Genomic DNA, 22,056 nt, shown 5'->3' on the forward strand with positions numbered 1-22,056 from the left:
AAACATGGGGAAACAGCATTTCAGTTTTATGCAGCTACAACCTGGAACAGTCTTCCTAAACATGCGAGACAGGTCTCTATTTTAACAATGTTTAAATCTAGGCTCAAAACAGTTCTGTTTAGCTGTGCATATGATGAAAGGTTTTTAATTCTGACCTCTTCTCTTTTAATGATTTAATTTTATGCTGATTATTTGTTTGATTGGTGATTATTTTATGTTATGATTATGTTGTCATTTTAATATCTTATTCTGTAAATCACTTTGAATTACTTTCATGTACGAATTGTGCTATACAAATAAACTTGCCTTGCTTACTGTTGTGAACAACATCCTTTACACTGTCAAAGTTAAGTGTGTTCATATAGCACATTTACAATTACAGCTACAGAGGATTAAAAGGCAGTGTAAAAAGGTTAAATGGTAAGTTTTCAATGAAGTTTTTAAATAATTAAGAATCTGAGCTGATCTGATACTAAGAGGCAAGTTGTTCCAGAGTCTTGGGGCACCAACAGAGAAGGCCCTTTCTACTCATGTTTTAAAATATGTCCTGGGCACATCCATGAAGTCAGCAGAGGGTAGCTCTGGGGGGGGGATGTATGGACAACATCTTAGTTTATTGTGTAACTAACGGGGAGCCGGTGCAGCTGTATGAGCAGATATGATGAGCTGTAGCTAAAAAAATATTCACTAAAGGTCAACCAAGTCTCCACTGTTGAGTAATGTGACTCGTTGTCTACCGTTGTTCCAGAAAGAGCGGCGTCTTCTGGAAAACCTGCGTCTAGACTTGGATTCCTGTAAAGCCCGTTTTAAAAAAGCCAAACTTGCTGAAGCCAAAGCAACGGTATGTGTTCCTGTCTATTTACAAATGCAAATGAAATACTGTCTCACTAATGTGACTAATAGGCTGACTATCTGTGTATCCTAATCCTTCATATCGCCAGTGTGAAGGAGAAGTAAGTATGAGCAATATTCTCAGATTTAATTTTCTTCCTGTCATGTTATGGCTGGAAAACATAACCTAATTTATGTTGTATTTAACTATGTAACCTTTCTGGTCAAACTTGTCTCCTTGGAGATGTTATTGCTTCTGTCTAGAATGGTTAGCATTGAACTTTATCTCCCGGGGGGCAAGGACGTGACGCATCTGTGCCAAGTCTGGAGAGTCACTTACCGTGAGAATACATGTATTTTGAGCAATAAAATTGTCTGTTATTGAGTAAATGCTAGATAGATGGATATGTTTAATCCCATACTGTATAGATTCCAAGCAAAGCAATAACATCCTCATGGACACAAGCAGTTGGCAGACCCTTATTAGAAAAGTTACATAGTGCAGCTTTAAACAGTTAAAACTTGTAAGCATGAATGACTTACTGTACTCTTGCGTCTTTCAGTACATTTCAAAATAAGTTTTCTCTTGAAACTGCAGATGCAATTGTTATAGTTTACAAATGTTATTCCCCAGCCTTAACATTTCCTGCTTTGTGTTCATTCTTTCCATTTACTTATATGCATATGGTATTTCTATGCAGAAGTCGATGCACTTTTGCCACATATTTAGCCATATGAATATAAATGATTGCAATTTCATCACCATAAACCAGGGGTGGCGAACACGCGGCTCTCTGTCAATAGGAATGCGGCTCTTTGCCTCTTATAATATTTTCTATATACTGCAGCTCTTTGCATTGTTTCATGTTTCACTTATTTTTTTTTTCTCTCTTAAAACACATTCAAATCCACCAGGGCTTATTAAACCAAATAATAATCAATATATAAAAACGGATTTATCAGCTTTTTTTACGCTGCGTCTGACACGTGACCGCTCGTCATCTGCGCGGGTCACGTCTAATGCCGGGAAAATAAGTAAACATTTCATGCGCGTGCAAACTGTTACCCTCGAGTCAAAATGGCAAAATGCAAAACTAAACGAAAATATGAGGATGAACACAGGACATTTCTGGAAGAATGGGAAGATGCTAACTTTTTATTTAACGGAATGGCAAATCACTCTGTTTAATCTGCAATACTACAATATCACATTTCAAGGCTTCAAATCTTCAGCCTCATTTTAGCCTCTCCAGGCCCATATGGACAAGGAATTCCCCAAAGGTTCTGAACTACGCAAGCACAAACTGAGCACCTTGAAAAACCAGGTAAAAAGACAGTCTCAAATGTTTCAGCAATGGAACAAGCATGGAGAAACTGACACTTGCATCCTTTAAAGTGGCGAAAGATTATCATCCCATCACTCCAACAAGTTAAGAAAATCTGTGATGTGGTTTGGAAATAACACCTGACTTATCCTTGTGTTAATATTTTAATAAGATAAGATAAGCCTTTATTAGTCTCACAGTGGGGAAATTACAATATTGTACCGCACAGTTTAAGAACAGAAGGAAAATGGTACATGCAATAAAACAAGATAATATATAAATAGCTTAAAATAAAAAAAAAATAAAAAATAGACTTAAAAAATAAAAATATTCCAGCAGTTTACATTATACAGGCCCCACATGTGTTTCTGAAGTGTGTTCAGTAGTTGTGTGGACACTTATCTTGAAATGAACAGAAGTACAATGCTTACTTTTGTTTTGTAAGGAGAGGAGAGGAGTGTTTTATGGGAATAATATGGTTGTAATTGTGTGTGTGGGTGTGTGTGTGTGTGTGTGTGTGTCTGTGTCTGTCTTGGCAGGTCAGTGCGTCATGTGGCTCTTTGACTCTTACGGTTGAAAATTTTGGCTCTTTGTACCTAACTTGTTCGCCACCCCTGCCATAAACCAACAAAGTGAGTGGTGTGATTATTTTACCAGCCTTATAAGACATAGGTTTTCATAGTTGAAAATGCATACAATTTTTAAATGATGAGAGATTAACTCCACCCGTTGGATACATCAGATCGGCTAATACATAATGATAATACTGACATAAATTACTATTATTATAGGTAATACATACCTGCCATATGTTAGTGACTCAAATAGCACAAATAAAAATAAAAACTTTTCACTTTAATTTCAAGATGGCATGGTAGATTTATGTCACATAATCTAATTGCAGAGATTAAAAACAGTCTTAAGAATCAGAATTTACAAGTACATCACTTCTTGACTGGTAGAATTTAAAAAAAAAGTATAAATTCATTTATATTGTTTGTTTTGTTTTTTTCTTAACTGTTAATTTAGTTTTTATTGGTATTAAAAAACTAACAAATTACTTAATTACTGTAGGGTTAAAAAAAATTACTCTAACTGTAGGGTGACATTGGTCTGTGGATCCGCGCACCATAGAAGTCCCTTTGTTAGTGCTATTTTGATATTAAATTGCTATATTTTTGTTAAGTGTGGTCTGCTGTGTAGCTTTATAAAATTGAACTAGAAACTCAGACAGATCAGACATTGGCCTCGCGTTACAGATTCAAAGTAGACTTCCCCATCCTCCATCCACCAAAGAAAATATCAGAAATGAATCATTCCCCCTTCGAGACTGTACACATTTGAACATGTTATTTTTATGTTACAATTTATTGCTTTGATCTAGAATTATAATTTCATCTAAAAGGTATAACATCAATATATATTTTTAAGTGGTTGTGTTCAAGGTTTTATTTCTTTTATTTATTCATTTTTTGCATAATTGAATAACAAACTTGAATAGTTCTACTCAAAACCATGGAAACCATGGTTTTGAAACCTTTATTTGATTGTTATTCTACTGCACATGCTCCTCTTTGTGCTTCCCATGGGCTTGACTAACAGTGACTAACATCACCCACACTTTATTACACACAGACTCATTACTATTTAAATCAGTGGTTCTTAACCTTGGTTCGATCAGTGGGTCTTAACAAGGTTAAGAACCACTGATTTAAATTATTGTGAAGGTTTCACTTCAAGCTTCACCTTTTTAATATTAAAATTTTTTATATATTGTTTGTATTTTATGTATTATTTGTATTGTATTGTTATTGTAGATTTGCAGGTCAGACTTAGATCAGTGTTTTAGGAATTTGAATGAATTTTACGACCTTCTTGGTGCACATTTTAAAAATGTGTATGGTGCCCATGTTTTCCATTAACTGTCACCACTGACACGGTAAAGTCCAAGTAGCACATAGTGTCATAATTGTAAGCATTTAGTGGATAGGGATTGTGTCTGGGTGTGTGAGTTCAAACTGGCATCGATCTGATTCTCAAATGTGTCATTGACTGATTTTGCACAGGCTCCAGACTTTCAGGAGACCAGACCACGCAACTATGTCCTGTCTGCCAGTGCGTCAGCGGTAAGATTGCAACATGAAAAAAACAGCAACCCATAGTCTAAACAGTGAATGTGAGGGTGAGGGGTTTGTCGGAGATTATGCTGCTTTTTCCAAGTTAAAAAAGTGGCTCCTTATTTAGCCCGCAAATCGCCAAATGCACCCAGAACAAGTGATAGGCTATTCTCCTGCACCACAAAAGCACCAAAACTCAAGATTCACATGTACTATCAACCACAAAAACTCAGAACAAACTGTCACATTTGGCAGCAGACACTGTCGAAACAGTGTATTGAACCAGTCGCACGCTAACATCTGAATCATAGACTGTATAAAAAAGTGGACAAAGTGAGTTACCCATAGCCTTCAGCTCCAGTCACATTAAGATTATCGAGGCTCTTGGTTATGGGGTGAATTTGGAGCTAGGATCCATCATTAGAATGAGTGAGTGTCATTTCTCAAACAGAAAACACTTCCACCTTGTGACGCTATGTGCTAATACAGGAAGTGCTTTAAACTCCATATAACCCCACCAGAGTCATTTGGATAATTTCAGCCCTGGAATTTCCCATTTCCTCTGAACAAAAGGTAAAGGGTAACTGTAACTTGAAAACTGCCACGTCATGACATCACAAGGTGGAACAGAGCATTTTGAGCTGTAGACAGACTTAATACTAAAGGATTATTCAAATGTGTGTGAATAAACACAAATTCAGGTATGTTGTTGCATATGACAGGTTTTCATTATTGCTTGGTTGGTACCTGGTGATAAATAATGATCATAGTTTTACATCAGTTATGTGGAAGTTTGTGGAAAAAAGGAAAACATAAGTACAAACATAAAGAAGTGGTGAGTTCTAAAACAGAATACCTACCTTTATCACGAACATGGAAAATTCAATCCAAAATGCGGGGATATGTTTCTGATTACACAAAATAAAGTTATGTTAATTTGTCTTTACTAGCGTTGTTATAACTACTGTGCAATTTACGCCTCATGTTTGGGATTGTAAACATTGCCGTTGCTATGTAATGGTTATGTATTTACCTCTACATCTATATCTGCTTCCCATGGCCAGCCTGGAGGTAAAGTTATAAACTTTCCAAAATCAGAAAACTAGAAAAAAAAAAAGTCAAGATTTGAGTTAACTCAATTATATTTCAGATTTAACTATGTTTTAGTGAAATGAATAGTCTCACCTGTCACATGCACTTAATGTAAAAATAAATCTGTGTTTTACTTTAATAGAGGAGACTATGGTTACTATATGTGTCCCATAGTCTAAAACAAGCTGAGAAATAAATTGGTATTAGAAATGATCATCAAAGCAAAGATGCTTGCCGTCTGTTTAGTATAAACAAACAATGTCATTTTCAGGGTTAAGTTTCTTCCTTCTTGACAGTGCAAATTGGTCACAGAGTGCTGTAGTAAAAGTTAATTAACTTTGAACCTACGGCAAGAAGCAATGACTAAGACGTGTTTTACTCATCGAATAATGACATACAACAATCATAGATTAAAAATGCTTTTGTTTGAACTAGCCTAATAAATAGTTAGTGCGTTTCCAACTTCTAACCCTTTTCCCTTTAAAACCCTTTACATTTTTAAATGTAAAATATAAATTCAAAAATGTTAAAGTTTTACATTACAGGAAAGCAGGTGCCGGACCCTCCAGCAGAAATGTTACATAATTTGCCTTAAATTATTACATTCTTTCATTCGGAGACGCAGCATATTTATCTTCATTATTTTAGCATAGCAAAGGCCGAACATAAAATCTTCAGATCTCTAAACTGTTCTCACTCTGATGAAGGAATTAAAAAAACAAAACACGTCACGGGCATATTTCACCGGGACAAGGCCCCAGGGAAAACCCAGGACATGCTGGAGGGACTATGTCTCTTGGTTGGCCTGGGAACCTCTTGGAGGAGGATGTGTCTGGGGTGAGGGAAGTCTGGGAGCCCCCTCTCTTTTCATACATTTCACCATAGCAAGCAGCCAATTCCCAGGAACTTGTTTTTATTTTTGGAAAATATACAATGTTTTTGAATCCTACGTATTTGAGATGGGTGCATACTGACAATGAGGATCTCTCAAACATCTATAATCAACCAAAATAAGACTCAGAAAAAGCCAGATGGATAACCATTAAAACTTGGTCAAAAGCTCATAGGTCCACTTTGTCATAAATGTACTGAATTGTCAGTAAACTTCATACTTGTCTTCTGTTTGTATGTACAGCTATGGACTGAAGAAGTGGAAAAGGTGAGTACAGGAGAGATTATTGTAAACATTAGTACATTATATCAGTATATATTGTTTTAAGCCTACCATAAATAAATAGTACAGCATTTATTATGCAGTCCAAACACTATGCAAAGCCAACCCAGGGCCATGTAAAGTTATGTTTGTACTAGCCTTTTGAATATTTCTGCTTGGCCTGGCTTTGAACTCTCAACTCACTATTAGATCATATTGTCTTCAGTAAATACACTTCATTTTTTGTCTCCTCATCTGCTGTACACTCCTATTAATAGCTGGTACACAACGGCAGAAACTAGCAATAAATCGCAAAAGGCCATTACCAAAACCTAGATATACTTGAACCAAAATGCAAATGAATGAAGAAGGCTCTAAATCACAATTGTCCATACTGCTTCCATTTTTCAGGCTGAACAGGAACTGAGAGTGGCCCAGACAGAGTTCGACCGCCAAGCTGAAGTTACTCGATTGCTGCTGGAGGGAATCAGCAGTACACATGTAAGAAGCATCAAAACAGTACTATTGGCATACTGCCTTAGTGCCCTTTGACAGGAGTGTGGTGAAATGTTTTGTCTGTCAGTGATGCCAGTATAAATGTATTTGATCTGGTGGTGGTTGGTGCACCCTTTTTTGTGTATGTATGTGTGCGTGCCTGTGTGATATTACATGATCTTCTGGTGTTGGCTAATGTTCTAGTGTTGTGTGTGAATAAAGTTATAATAAAGGGTCTGAATCCTTACTACCTAAACACCAGCACCTGCAGCCATCATTAATTAAGGCAAGTGCAGGCTGTGCAGCTCAGTGAGGGAATTCTGGTGGTTCTGAGCCTTCACATGAATCACAGAGTGTTCATATACTGAGAATGAGAAAAAACAGGTTCAGTTGTGGTTGTAGTTTTTAGAGCAGGCTACAAACTCTACCTTTTCTTGGTTTTATTTTACAGGTAAATCATTTGCGGTGTCTGAATGAGTTTGTGGAGGCCCAAGCAGTTTACTATAAACAGTGCCATCTCCATATGCAAGAACTCCAAAAGGAACTGGGAAAGTAAGAGCTATCATGACATGTACTGTGTTTTGGTTATTAATTTACTGTTTATATTCACCGCATTGCTATGCAATGAAGGAATGGTATGCTTTAGTAGTTTAACTGACAATGCTGACAATGACATTCCTTTCTGTCTTGTGATTTCTCAGTAAAGAATGGTGAGTAAGAGCTGTGTATTCTTGCAGTGAAGCCTTCTACTTGAATTATAATGTTTAGTCTGTGAATGTTATTAGTTAGAAATTTGCCAGTACCAAGTAATTAGAAAGTCACACCATATTCTGTAAGAGAAAAGTAAAAAAAAAATAAAAAAATGGTAAAGTGATTTTTGGGGAATGGGAATGACAGGCATGTGTGTTCTCTACTTTTTGGAGTAGGTTTAATTGATGCACAATAATACTGTTCACAGACTTCCTAATGCCTTTGCCATAAACTCCATTCACTCCATGGGGGCTGGAGGCTCCGCAGAAGATGGTGAGAAGAGCCCTATAGAAACAGATACACTAAAGATTGAGGAAGTGCAGGCCCCAGCTACGGGAACCCGCAAAGCCAAAGTTTTGTATGACTATGATGCTGCCGACTCGAGTGAACTGTCATTACTAGCTGATGAGGTAAGAATACGTCATTGAAATGAAATAAGACAATAATAATTGTTGTAGAATGAATTGTAGTAGTCTAAGAATTGAAGAGAAGCATGTCATTGGAGTTCTAACGCAGACGTTTATTGACCGTCAGTACGGGACCCAGCACCCGGAGACATGAACCCCCAAGACATTGTGATAGTGTTGTCCGTTCTAGTCTCATATAGTCCAGTCTAGCTATGCTTCCATTGTAGGGAATATTATACCTTTGATGATAATAAGAACTGAGCTGGTACAGTATAATAATAGTATAATAATATAGTAATAACAATGATAGTAATAATAATAATAACAATGTATATATTTTTAAACTGAGATTTGGTTCACATCGCCCAATTGAAACATAATTCCATACCTAAATTATTATAACTATTCAAATTACCACTATGGTAACATGTTTGACTTGATCAATTGAGTTTTGTTCTTATTTTTTCTACTTTATTGACTGTTCATACTTTCCATTGTATAAAACACTGTAAATGTCCTCTTTGTTTCGCTATGAGGGAACTGGATCCAATGATGCAATCATTTATTCCCTTGTGGGAAATTTCACATTCATTCTCAGCTGTGTTTTTGTGTGATGGGAAGATGATGATGATTTTTATCGTAACAATTGTTTTCAGGGAGTCAGAAACATATAACACCCCGGTGCGTGCTCTGAGGTCTGAGGGCCAGCTCCAGCTCGTGGTCCCTAAAACCAGACTTAAAACCAGAGGGGACAGGGCCTTTTCTGTGGTTGGACCTAAACTGTGGAACGCCCTGCCCCCCCACGTTCAAACACCTCCCACTGTAGAGTGTTTTAAGTCTCGTCTTAAGACCCACTTTTATTCTCTGGCTTTTAACACCGCGTGAGTTGTGTGGTCCTCTGTGTTTTTATTTTATTTTATTTATTTTTATGTGTTTTATTGATTTTATTGATTTTATTTTTTTATGTCACTTTGTCTCTGTGCAGCACTTTGGAAACAATTTGTTTATGAAATGTGCTATATAAATAAAGTGGATTGGATTGGATATAACATATTTTTTATTTATTTCTCCATGGTTTTGCCCTGTCTATTACAGCTTATCACAGTTTACACCGTACCAGGGATGGACTCAGACTGGCTAATCGGAGAGAGGGGAAATCAAAAAGGAAAAGTGCCTTGGACGTACCTGGAGATGCTCACCTAAGAAACTGATTCCAACACAATCTAACATGTGTGGGCACAACTGAAGCCATGGCCGTGCTTTTCAATCCTCGTATATCCCCAGTAGTTCACTGGCTTTCCCTCTCTGACTGAGCAACACTGGCTATAGTTGTTATAATAGTGACTTTGTTCCTGTTTGCCCTGAAAAACCCTCACTGTAGATTTCTTGTATTCCTTGCGTTCCTTTTTGCCATTTTTGCATATGTTCTGTTGATGCTTTATTTATGCCTTGTATTTATTGTTAGTGAAAGCTAATTATGTTTTTTTTAATGGCCCTATTGCACTTTTTGTTGGTGTCTTAAACCTGCTGAAGTTGACCGCTGCTAGAAGGGCATATTTTTTTGTTTCTATCTTTAAAGCCACATTTTGATTGACTTTATAAGCTTAACTGCAATAACAAATCTCATATATCTTTTATGAATATTATAATTTCCAGTAACACTTACCAGTAGTAAATAAGTAACTTCCATAATAATATGAACTCCACTGTCAGTTTGTTGTCGTAGCTTTGAGCATAGCTGGGATTATTGCAGCACTCTGCTCTGCAATCACACAGCGCATGACGAAAGTATGTTGGCTGTGCTCCTTGTGGACATTTCACGATTATTATGTCTAGTACTATCAACCCAAAAACTGCAGGCCAAGGAAGGAAGGAAGGTTGGGTCAACTGCAACAAATGGAAAAAACATGCAAGGACAAGAAGTGTTTGATGGTACTGCATTTTGCAACATTCCCAAATCCTTAAAAAAGAGCGGTATTCCCATATCCCACAATAATGATGGCATTGTTACTTAATCCTGCAGATCTTCCAATGTAGCCAGTCGTACTACTTTATTACTGTCAAAAACCTCCCAAAAGGTATCTTTTTTATAATCTTTAAATCCAATAGAGATACAATTGTACATGGGCAAAACTGGTACATCCCACTCCTGCTTTATACTTGTAACTTACACTGACTGCCTTGCTTTTTAAATATTAGCCCAGTAAGAGTAATATTTGGTAGATATTTAAGATGGGAAAAGCAGAATTGCCTTAAAATTCCCATACTGACACGATCTTAATAAAAAAGTAGTGAAGATGTCATTAAATTGCAGCAATACAACACCTGTCATTACCTGCCTTACAATGACCAAACAAAATGAATGAGTTATGTAATGTTATATAATACAGTTACAGCATGGAGCTATTTGTGCCCAACTCTGTGTGTGCCTGTGTTTTCTTTAATGAAGAAATTGTCATCATGTCTGTCATTGTTCTGCATGTGCTATCGCTTAACAGTTTGTTCAGTTGGGAATACTAAAAATACATGCATGCACTCAAACGTCACAATGTCTTCAATAATGCCTCAAATTGTAAAATATTTACCTAAAGCTCAAATAGGTGGTGGGTGAGTAGAATGTCACTTTGGCACATTCATGAATGTAATGTCATAAAACGGTTCTACTACACCAGTATATACACCCTATATGTTGTTACAAGTTTCATAATTTCTGTACCTCATCTTGGTTTGTTTGTATTATTTAACTCTTGCCTGTTTCTTGAAACACACAATGCGTTTTGCATCTATTAAAGACTAAACAGATTTACTAGTGTGTTTTGTTTTTTTTTGTTGTTTTTTTATGATGACAAGAAATCAAAAGAGAGAAGCTTATAGGTGTGCTATATCTCAAAATCTCAATAGGTCGGGCAGTTAGCATTTTTAGAGAGTTTCACTGAGCGTAGTTTCCTGTTTCTGGGTTTGGCTAAAGGTGTTTGATCTTGGACAGGACAGGTGCCACCCACAGCTTTCTCCTTAGTTTATAATTATAATTACTCATTGCAATGTGTCTGTGGGTGTGTACCAGGCACACTGAAACACACCAGCTTGTAGCCTGTGCAGTTTCAAAACATGTTTTGTTTTTTTAATCAGTGACTGATTTAGCACTCATCTCAAGTGGACTGGATTTCACAGGTTATTGTGTGTTTGCAGAATATATAATAGAATACAGGATTTTACAAAAGAAAGTTTACTAAATAGACTGAACAGTTTTTGTTTTTTTTCTTAATCTTAACCTTTTTTATTTTTTAAAAATACGTATGTTCCTGGTTTTCAATTTGACATGTTTTGAAGGGCAATCATGAAGTAGTTCTCTGAAAGAAAGAGTTGAAGTACTCTGCTGTAAGTTCTAACTTATATGAGTTATGGGATTGACGCATATTGTGATTATGTGAATTTCTGAAATGTTGATTTCATTATTGGTGACTATAGGTACAAAATCTCATTTTTTGTCATATCTAATTGCATACAGTAAAACATGTGGATAAATATATACTACTGGTGTAGACTACAAATTTACGATGAATATGTAAAGGCAAGGATTTGTTGTATGATTTGGAACTGAGGAAACGTCTCTAATACAAAGAAAGTGAAAGTGGCTTCTGCAATATCATTCTAACCCTTTATTCTTTCAGAAAAAAAAATACATTGAAAATATACACAGTAAAAAACAAAAGAGCTGCTAAAGTACACAATGTTTTGGTGGTCACAATTGTGATCGATTGATTGGTTGAAATGGATTAATACTATGCATAATTTTGCTGTTGTTTATTTTACAAGATGGCATAACAACAGAAAATGGCTGCCCAAAACAGGCTGGCTTTTTAATGAAAAAATGTCAAGAATTTCTTCCTTTCTTTTGGGTTTCTAATTTAACCAATCTACTTTAATACTTTACAAATATGTGAGTGATATTATCAATCACAAATCATGTCACTGTGTGTTGTTGATTATTATAAATGATATCTATGTATAATTAATCAATTGTATAATTGATGTTGAATTCATATACACACATGGACAAAATTGTTGGTACCCTTCGATTAATGAAAGAAAAACTCACAATGGTCACAGAAATAACTTGAATCTGACAAAAGTAATAATAAATTAAAATTCAATGAAATTTAAACAATGAAAGTCAGACATTGCTTTTCAACCATGCTTCAACAGAATTACTTAAAAAAAATAAACTCATGAAACAGGCTTGGACAAAAATGGTGATACCCCTAGAAAAGACTGAAAATAATGTGACCAAATGGACATGTTAATTCAAGGTGTGTCCACTAATTAGCATCACAGGTGTCTACAATCTTGTAATCAGTCAGTGGGTCTATATCCAGGGCTACAGGTCACCGTGCTGTTTGATGAGGGGTTTGGGAGACGACCAAGGAGGACATCATTGTTGAAAACAAATCATAAAAAGCCAGATTGGAATTTGCCAAACTACATGTTGACAAACCACAAAGCTTCTGGGAGAATGGACAGATGAGACAGAAATGGAACTTTTTTCCAAGGCACATCAGCTCTATGTTCACAGACGGAAAAATGAAGCGTAGCAAGAAAAGAACACTGTCCCTACTGAGAAACATGGAGGAGGCTCTGTTATGTTCTGGGGCAGCTTTGCTGCATCTGGCACAGGATGTCTTGAATCCGTGCACGGTACAATGAAATCTCAAGACTATCAAGGGAATCTAGAGACAAATGTGCTGGCCAGTGTTAAAAAGGCACCTTTCAAACCTGAGACAGCTGGAGCAGTTTGCTCATGAGGAGTGGGACAAAATACCTGCTGAGAGGTGCAGAAGTCTCACTGACAGTTACAGGAATTCTTTGATTGCAGTGATTGCTTCAAAAGGTTGTGTAACAAAATATTAAGTTAAGGGTACTATCATTCTTTTTCATGAGTTTATTTTTTTTAAGTAATTCTGTTGAAGCATGGTTGAAAAGCAATGTCTGACTTTCATTGTTTAAATTTCATTGAATTTTAATTTATTATTACTTTTGTCAGATTCAAGTTATTTCTGTGACCATTGTGTGATTTTTTTTTTTTTCTTTCATTAACCGAAGGGTACCAACAATTTTGGCCACGTGTGTGTGTGTGTGTATATATATATATATATATATATATATATATATATATATATATATATATATATATATATAATGCAGTTGATATTCTCGTTGAAACACCTTTTGCAGATTTCAGGAAGGTAAGCCAGTGTAATTTTACTTTAGAATTTTAGAATGTTGAGATAGAAATATGTCAATAATGAAAGGCATAAGGAAAAGATTTAGAAGAATTCAGTATCGAGTTGGTGGAAGTTATCAGTGAAAGCAAGAGTGAGTGCAAAGAAGGAAGTAGAACACTGACTATTATGAAAGTAAACAACCAAGCAACCTTTGTTGTGTCATCTCTTTTGTTTTTAACCCTTGTGTTGTCCTGGAGTCGTTTATGTGCCAGTTGTTCATTTTGATGAATCGATAATCAAAAATGAAAATTTGAAAAGTTCTGATTGTATAATAAGGGCTGTATGAAAAAATCTTACATTGAAGTTCTTCTACAATAACACATTTTTATTTTTTTATTTTTATTTTTTATTATTATTTTGACAGACCAAAAACTTAGGCTGAAGTTCCTTTGAGGTCAATTTGATACCAATTTATTTCTCTTATAACTCAGCCATGAAACTATATATATATATATATATATATATATATATATATATATATATATATATATATATATATATATATAATTTGTGCCTCTAGACTGATGTACTGATACCACATTTACATATATTTAGTACCAATAGGCCTTGATTATGTGAAATAAGTACATTTTTTGACATTATAAGGCCTTATAACACTGAAATTACAGAACTGCTTGACAAAAGTACCCAAAAAAGTGCTACTTTCTTATTCACCAAAGTTGACAAAAGTTTGGTGAATTAGAAAGTGGAAGGGGTCTTAATTTAGTGTAGGTACTGTCTATGAAAAATGCCAGATTTTTTAAAGTGAGCAAAAATTTATGTTGTTCCAATGAGCCTTGCCATTTTCTCATTTATTTCAATGAGATTTAGTGACTCCTACTTACATTTCTGTGTTTGGCCTTTCATACCAACTTCATTCAAACTTCAGACTGACAACTTTTATGAAATATTCATCTCATATGATCTAATTTACATGAATATTTTCCTGATTTTGGATTTACCATTTTTTTCATGATTTTAAGGCCCCCAAACCTCTGCAAAACACGTGTTTATATATAGGCAGATGATGTTTTTTTCCTCACAAATTCACCGTTATTTTTGGAAAAAGATGCTTTTTGACTCACATTTCTTTTTAAAAAACAAAACAAAACAAAACATAAAAAACTAAGTTTTGCATCTTAATTTATGATCTTTGATGAAATTATTGACTGCTCAGAGCCATTTGACAGTGCAGGTAAACAGCAGAAAACCAGCTCATATTTGGGGCCATTTGTGGACAGTGGAACTAGGCTGTGTCTAAAACAGAATCAGGTCTAACACAGGAATCAAATATCACTCTAAATATGTGACTTGAAATGTAGAACAACAAAAACACACAATTCAAACAGAGTCAGGGCCTCCTACAGAGACCTGTACCTCCATAAGACAACATGTCCTACAGAGACCTGCACCTCCATAAGACAACATCTGTCAGACTCTGGCTGGGTCTGTACTGTTCAGTGCAGTGAAGAAAGCTGACATCTGTGCAGCCAATGACCTCTAAAAGTGCTTACAAATTAAATATACACATATAATTATGCCTGTATACCTTAAAAATTAACATTTCTACGACCAACTCCTCAGGATGAAAAAAGACCCAAGTTACACTAATAATGTAAAAAACTTTTTTTTTTTTGTGTTTTTTGTTTTGTTTTGTTTGCTGAATCCTTTCAATAATCCTTCAAAACAGAATTTGACATCAGAATGTACGACCTTTTATGAAATGATTGAATGTTCTGTTTGACTCTGCAGGTAAACAGCAGAACACCAGCTTTTGTTTGAGGCCATGTAAATCTATGGACAGTGGACTTAAGCTTTGTCTAAAACAGGATCAGAACTAACAGGAATCAAATGTCACACTAAATATGTAACTGGAGCTAAAAACACAATTCAAACCCATGGACAGAGAGCTTCCTCTGGTCAACAGCTATGTTTGGAAAACAAGGCTCCAAACAGTCACAAAGTGACACTAACACCAGACATCAACACCTGTATAACACACTTTATCTTTAACAGATATTTTATCCTGTCTTATTTTGTAAACATTTATTTTGTTTTCATGTAATCTGTGCAGAACTTGGTCAGTGTGTTTCTGACCATAATTACACATTCTGAGCCTGTATTTGGCAAAGGAAAGTTAAGAGTCATTTTCACATGCATCAAACACGAGCTGTTTACCTGCTCTAAACAGCTCTAAACATTCAATCATTTCACCCTAGATCAAAAATTCTTCTAACAAAAAAAAAAACAGAGTTTAAAAAAAAAAAAAAAAAAAAAAAATCATTCATATTTTTAAAATAATTATATTTTATTTCTTATTAGATAAACACAGTGGACCCCCTTGTGCACATTTAGGGGTCATTGGCTGCACAGATGTCAGCTTTCTTCACTGCACTGAACAGCAGTGAAGCAGTGGGTCTGTCAGAGGACATGTTGTCTTATGGAGGCACAGGTCTCTGTAGGACATGCGGTCTTATGGAGGCGCAGGTCTCTGTAGGACATGTTGTCTTATGGAGGCGCAGGTCTCTGTAGGACATGTTGTCTTATGGAGGCACAGGTCTCTGTAGGACATGTTGTCTTATGGAGGTGCAGGCCCTGACTCTGTTTGAATTGTATGTTTTTAATTTTCTGAAGCTCCACTCACATGTTGAGTGTTTGACTTGATCTTGTTTTAGGACTACTGCCTTTAATTTTTTCACATACTGCCACTTAACCATTGATGTAAAACAACCATAAATACCACAGGTTCTATCCCACCAAAGAAAGTAATATTTAGAAAGAAAAAACAAAACAAAACATAAAAGTGTTCTGAGTGAGTCAAAAGATGGGTTTGGACAATCCAACAAATAGGTTTAACAATAAAGTTAACCAAATAAACTATATTTCAGACCAGTGCTTTTGAGACATCTTGCTATAACACTATTAAAAAAGAAAAAAAACAAAACAAACACATTTTAGGCACGTTGTTGTACACAGTTCTGGTGCCATTATAAAAACATATGATTAAGGTGTCAAAGTTTGGGAGATTGAATGCACTTTTCAGTACCATAGCAATAGTTTGACAAATGGAACCAGTCTAGTTTCTTATGATTTAATTTTAATGAAAACTGCAAAAATGTAATAAAAAAAAAATAAAACACATATTTGATAGAATGTTAACTTAAATATTAAAAAATATATATAAGTAAATTAATAGTAAATAACATGAATATATTAACATTTATATTTACTGCATCTTCTTCAAAACTATGCCACTGAACTAGAAAGAGATCTCTAGATAACAAGCAGACAGGCCAACACTGCAGGTGTGGCCTTGTTAATGAGTATGAAATCCAATAAAGCACTTTATAATCACAATCACTGCAAAACATAGGCCTACTGTAACAAAGTTTATGGACAGTAAAAAATACAGATGTCTTATGAAAGCAAATAGCATTTTTACATTCAAGTATTCAGAGCTATCAAACAAAAAGTGCACAAACACAGGCAGGGCTCATCACTTTGTAACATGATCAGGACTGGATTTCCAGTGTAGAAAAAAAATTCATAACTTCAAGTCTCTGTCAATGTAAATAAACCAAAACAAAATTAATTGAGATTCTTCACTATACTACTATAAATTATAAATACATTTATAGACTATAACCTATGCTTTTCAAAAGCATCATTTGTGCAAAATTGAATTTGGAATCTAACAAAAGACATCTGGGGTCAGGGCTTTACATATTAGTACTACTATTGTTGTTATTATTATTATTATTATTATTATTATTATTATTATTATTATTAGCAGAGACTAGCTCAGCCCCAAAAAAAGTGTGAGTGTCCTGATTATTTACAAGCTCGCTATGCTGTAACTTGACCCGGAGCTTGGTGTTGGCATCCAGCAAAAACACCCCGGTTGTGATCATGGTTTTACTCCAGTCATGGCTGCAACTCATGGTGTCCTGACTGGACAGCAGAGTCCTGAAGGATTTGTAACTGTTGGAAAATCTTTGCACAGAGATCTCCAGGAACATCTTCAAGTCTTTGTCACACATGGGCTCACTGTCTGTACACCTTTGGCACTTTCCATAGGCTTTGTGAATAAACTCAAAGGTGACCTGCAGATACAGCCTGTACAGGCCTTCAGTGGACACACTCAGGTTCCCATTGGACACAGTCATACTCTGTAGGTGAGCGTTACCTTGTTCCCACTGCCATTCAGGGTAAAGTGCTCGTTTAGTGACTACAAGAGACAACAAATGTAATGTTAACATATAATCAATCTATTTTATTAATTTAACATACAATGAGAAATCTTATTAGCATTTCACAAATATCATCCTCTGGTTTAAAATAGGCAAACAAAATATTGTATTATTATGATAATTATAGTCTGTTTATGTTTTGTTTGCAGCATACAAAAGCTACGAGACTGTGACTCACGCTCCATCCTCTTAACTGTGTGTTTATTATTATAGTGAAATGAAGGAGGTGATGTAATTACGCTGAAGGAGGTGATGTAATTTCAACAAACTCACTTGTTAACAGGGCACTTGGGTATGACACATCACGATCCGATTGCTGTTTTCCGGTTAGAGCTTCTAAAAAAATACCGTAGTTGAAGCATTAAGGCTTATTACAAGGCAAGCACTGGAATAACTAGTAGATAATGACATTCTTAGAGTCCTCTTGTAAGTATACAAAAATTTTACTCACCGGGTGAATTGGGTGGGCTTTCTGGTTCCTAAAAAAACAAAATAAAAATATAATAATAATAATAATAATAATAATAATAATAATAATAATAATAATAATAGGGTAAAAAAACAGATATAATTTTAGAGTTTAATTTTTACTAACACTGCTCACCACAATGCTAAAATAAACTACAGCTTGGAATGTTGCCTGAATATTTTACATAAAAAAAAATTAAATAAATAAAAACTGTTTGTATCATTGCAAGCCATCCTACTACACATATTATATACATTGCACAACTTTACTGAACATTTGTGTATAAGGCTACTATTACAACCATAGTATGGACTTGTTTGGCTAGTTTCCCTTGTCCATCAAATACGTGTTTAAGTGTTTACTCAACCAGACATGCAAAAACAATTATTTTTAATAATAGCCAGATTTTTTTCATGGGGTTAGTGCTAGGATAGGGTTAGGTTTAGAAACTTAGGCAGAATTTGGCAGAAGTGGGTTGGGTGATTTCTCCACACTGTCCTGTTAACTTGTATCCTAGTTTTATGCCACAGGACCCTAGTCTGCAGTCTACACAATGAAAACGGGATGAAAATAGGTTTACAGTAAGATTATTATTCCCGTAGAGTTTACTTTACCTTGCTTTGGCCAGATAACGCCGGTGATCCAAACAGAAGCAGTGCCAGTATCCCCAGAACCATGAAGAGCAGCAGGACCATGGACACGGAGATTAAGCGTGCCGCGCGCAGGATCCGCATCTGGAGGCGGATCGAGACCTCGGTCGTTGGCTCCTCAGCGTAGACACAGTTTGGACATCTGTGTGAAAGCATGTCGGTGTCGTATGCATGTCCCAGTATGGCCTCTTCACTTGTGCTTTGCCGCATTTATCCTCTCCACGTCGCCCACGTTTCCAACAATGCTCCTGTAGGCAGGTCTCAGATCATGAAGAGTTTCAATGAGCGCGGCTTCCTGTTTCAGGGTTTGGCCAAACGTGAGTGATCTTGGACAGGATTAGAGCCGCCCACACTTTCTCTCCTGCTTTGTTAAAGTTACTCAATACCTTTTATCTTTTGGTCATGTGCTTTTCTGCAGATTACACATGAGCGAGTGAAAGCTGCAGTGACACAGGTTTGACATAGGAATTAGCAGAGGTGATGAAATCCCTATGACACAAAGCTGAACAGGAGCGTTTGTAAACCTAACATGGGGAATCAACATTTCAGTTTTATGCCGCTAAAACTTGAGTAGATCTCCTGAAGATGTAAGACAGGCTTCTACTTTGACACTGTTTAAATCCAGGCTCAAAACAGTTCTGTTCAGCTGTGCATATGACTGATTTTTTATGATTTAAAGATGATTATTTGTGATCATTTATTTTTCGATTTGTTGTATTGTGATTTGAATATCTTTCTTAATCTCTAAAGCACTTTGAATTACAGTGTGTATGAATTGTGCTGTACAGATAAACTTGCCTTGCCTTTGTAATGCCATGAGATTTCAAGCAACTTGTGAATAACAATGAGGCTCTTCACAAGTTTCTTGCTATAGTTTCACTATAGTAGGGAATTTTTGGCAATCCCAGAGCAGGCTGAACTAGTCTGTCTCATTGAACTCTAATTTTGTTAACGTCAGCTGTCTTTACACTTTCAGATATAGGCCACACATTTTTCTATAATTAAAACAAAATTTTAGCATGTTGTTCAATAAGTCATTGTTTAAACTGGCATTTCTCTTGTACGTTTCCGATTTTGCTGAGCCATTTGAATGATTTGTACATAGGACCTACATAAGGGAAAATATTTAGATAAAATATTAAATCTTATCATTCAGACAATCCTGCACCATGGGATAAGTTTGTTTATTAGAATCCCCATTAGTCATTGCCTTGACAGTTTGGTTCATAAGTCACTCATTAAGTCTCTAGAGGAGACTTGTGCCAGAGCCCTATTGTATTTACATTTCAAAAATCAAACAGTAAACAACAATGCATAGACAATTAAGTATTGTAAATATTGAAAATTGCACCTGAACTCTATTTTTGAGTGAAAAAAATGAGAAAAAATATTGAAAGTATCACCACCTCAAAAATCAAACAAAAAAAAACAAACCAAAAAATGCCAACAACAATACCATAATATTATTAAAACAACCTAAAAATCTATTTTGGATCAAATCACCTCAGTTAATCCTGATTACTCTAACAAAACCAACAATTTAATAAAGTTTTTTTTTGGCTCCTAAATAGCTGTTTATTTTAGCTTTTAGGCTTAGATATACTGTAGTATTCACCCAGTGTTGTGCTGGGTTGACTTGGATATGATTTTTCTGTGTACTTTTTGTTAAAAGCGACAGAAAACATCCAACACTGTTGGATTCTTCATCTTCCCACTCCTTTTTGAGCTTATATAAGCATTAATTTGTGAAATGTGCCTTAAGTGTACCCAAAACATGTGCTTGAAATAAATAAAACTAAAATTATGTATTCTGTGTTTTCAGTTTGTTTTAGGTCTTGTTGTCAATTTTAATTATTGGTTTAGTTAAGAAACAAAATATTTTAGGAACTGTCACTCGAAATGACCCAAAAAAAAACTCTCCCTGGGAGGTTTGTTAAGGTAAAGTGGGACACAAAGTTAGGTTAAGTGGGACAAATAAGTTGACCTTAGTCACTTGAGTTCAGACAAGCAAAGGTTTGATGAAAAGGTACTGATGACACAGTGTGAGGCGTTCTCCCGTGACAGTACTGACATAGGCTGTGTCCCTTTGCTACAAATGGAAATCAGACTCAAAGATGATGCACCAGTCTAGAGGGGCTATGCTTCCATGCCAAAGCCCCTTTACATGGAAGTAAAGTAGTATATTCAAGAGCTAATTGTTAAACGATGGAAGTCAAGTCACAGTCACCCTATGCCACCCTTGTCACCTGTGTGAGAAAAAAGGACAGATCTTTATGTCTGTGTATTTATTATTGGCTTTTAAATAACAAGATCGTGCCAGACAGACATCCTCTTCCCCAGATCCAAGACCTGACAGACTCCCTTGGTTACCGCTGATTTTGGATCCTGGAGCAGAAAAGCTTCCCATCAGGGCTTCATTGTAGAAGTTTCAAGGTACCTGAAAGCATTTACTACTCCGTGGGGCATCTATACCAATCGAGATACCCTTCGGGCCTTTCGAATGCCCCAACAGCCTTTCAATGGAGCATGGAAGTGATGCTCGACATGCTCCGTGATGTGTGCTGCATCCCTTGCCTTGACAACGTGCTTTGCTTCACCACCACCCAAGCCAATCAGAGGCAGAGAAAACAGGCCCAACAGTCTTCTTGAGCCCCAGTACAATGGAATGACGAACATCCTTGAACGCTTGATTGACAGCATGTCAATCAAGCGTTCAGGGATCTCTTCAAGGATCTCTTCAAGGATTTCTTGATGATCTCTTGATGTTCCATTCCTTGTATCTATGGCCTCCCCAGAATCCACAAAGAAAGAGTACCCCTCAGACCCACTGTATGTAGCGCTTTATTCTATCACATACAATGTGGCCAAACATCTGAAGACCATCCTGGCTCCTCTAGTTGGCAACATGGAGCACCATATCAGAATCAGAATCAGAAGACTTTTATTGCCATAGTCTGTGAACACAGTTCACAAACTAGGAACTTGATTCGGTGAAAAAGTGCAACATAAACACACTGAATAAATACAAATACAAATAAGGGCATGCACAAAGTTAAAAAAGATATGCTAGCTTAATACTTAAAGGGAGAAAATATATCCAACTACAGCATCAGAACAACAGTGCAAAGTGGCTTATTAAAGTGACCGGCATTATAAAGTGTCCAGTTTAGTGCAGATATTATAAAGTGTTCATGAGACAAACAGCAGAGGGGACGAAACTGTTCTTATGGCGAGA

General features: G+C 35.9%; 2 protein-coding genes across 2 annotated transcripts in view; one reads left to right on the forward strand and one right to left on the reverse strand.

The window, feature by feature from the left end:
- The window catches only part of LOC117376677 (endophilin-B2-like), a 28,159-nt gene extending 17,183 nt beyond the window's left edge, over positions 1 to 10,976 (forward strand). Inside the window, exons 5-11 of the mRNA XM_033973201.2 lie at positions 749 to 841; positions 4,223 to 4,282; positions 6,501 to 6,524; positions 6,930 to 7,019; positions 7,465 to 7,565; positions 7,972 to 8,173; positions 9,266 to 10,976. Of these exons, the coding sequence (XP_033829092.1) occupies positions 749 to 841; positions 4,223 to 4,282; positions 6,501 to 6,524; positions 6,930 to 7,019; positions 7,465 to 7,565; positions 7,972 to 8,173; positions 9,266 to 9,373 (678 nt within the window). The 3' untranslated portion in view covers positions 9,374 to 10,976. The remainder of the gene's footprint in view (positions 1 to 748; positions 842 to 4,222; positions 4,283 to 6,500; positions 6,525 to 6,929; positions 7,020 to 7,464; positions 7,566 to 7,971; positions 8,174 to 9,265) is intronic.
- Positions 10,977 to 15,803: 4,827 nt separating this feature from the next.
- Positions 15,804 to 19,054, reverse strand: LOC117376141 (tumor necrosis factor ligand superfamily member 11-like). Its single transcript, XM_055224234.1, has 5 exons — positions 18,786 to 19,054; positions 18,154 to 18,181; positions 17,976 to 18,038; positions 17,254 to 17,680; positions 15,804 to 15,870 (listed from the first exon to the last, which is right to left on the reverse strand). The coding sequence occupies exons 1-5, from the start codon at positions 19,029 to 19,031 to the stop codon at positions 15,804 to 15,806; spliced, it is 831 nt and encodes a 276-aa protein (XP_055080209.1). The 5' UTR covers positions 19,032 to 19,054.
- Between the last annotated feature and the right edge of the window lie 3,002 nt (positions 19,055 to 22,056).

Source organism: Periophthalmus magnuspinnatus, chromosome 9 (assembly GCF_009829125.3).
Source record: "Periophthalmus magnuspinnatus isolate fPerMag1 chromosome 9, fPerMag1.2.pri, whole genome shotgun sequence".
NCBI lineage: Eukaryota > Metazoa > Chordata > Actinopteri > Gobiiformes > Gobiidae > Periophthalmus > Periophthalmus magnuspinnatus.

Coding starts and splice junctions, on each gene's coding strand:
- LOC117376141 (XM_055224234.1), bottom strand. CDS start 19,031: ATGCGGCAAAGCACAAGTGAAGAGGCCATACTGGGACATGCATACGAC. Junction 18,182..18,785: donor CGTTATCTGGCCAAAGCAAG/GTAAAGTAAACT, acceptor TTGTTTTTTTAG/GAACCAGAAAGCCCACCCAA. Junction 18,039..18,153: donor AAGCCCACCCAATTCACCCG/GTGAGTAAAATT, acceptor GTATTTTTTTAG/AAGCTCTAACCGGAAAACAG.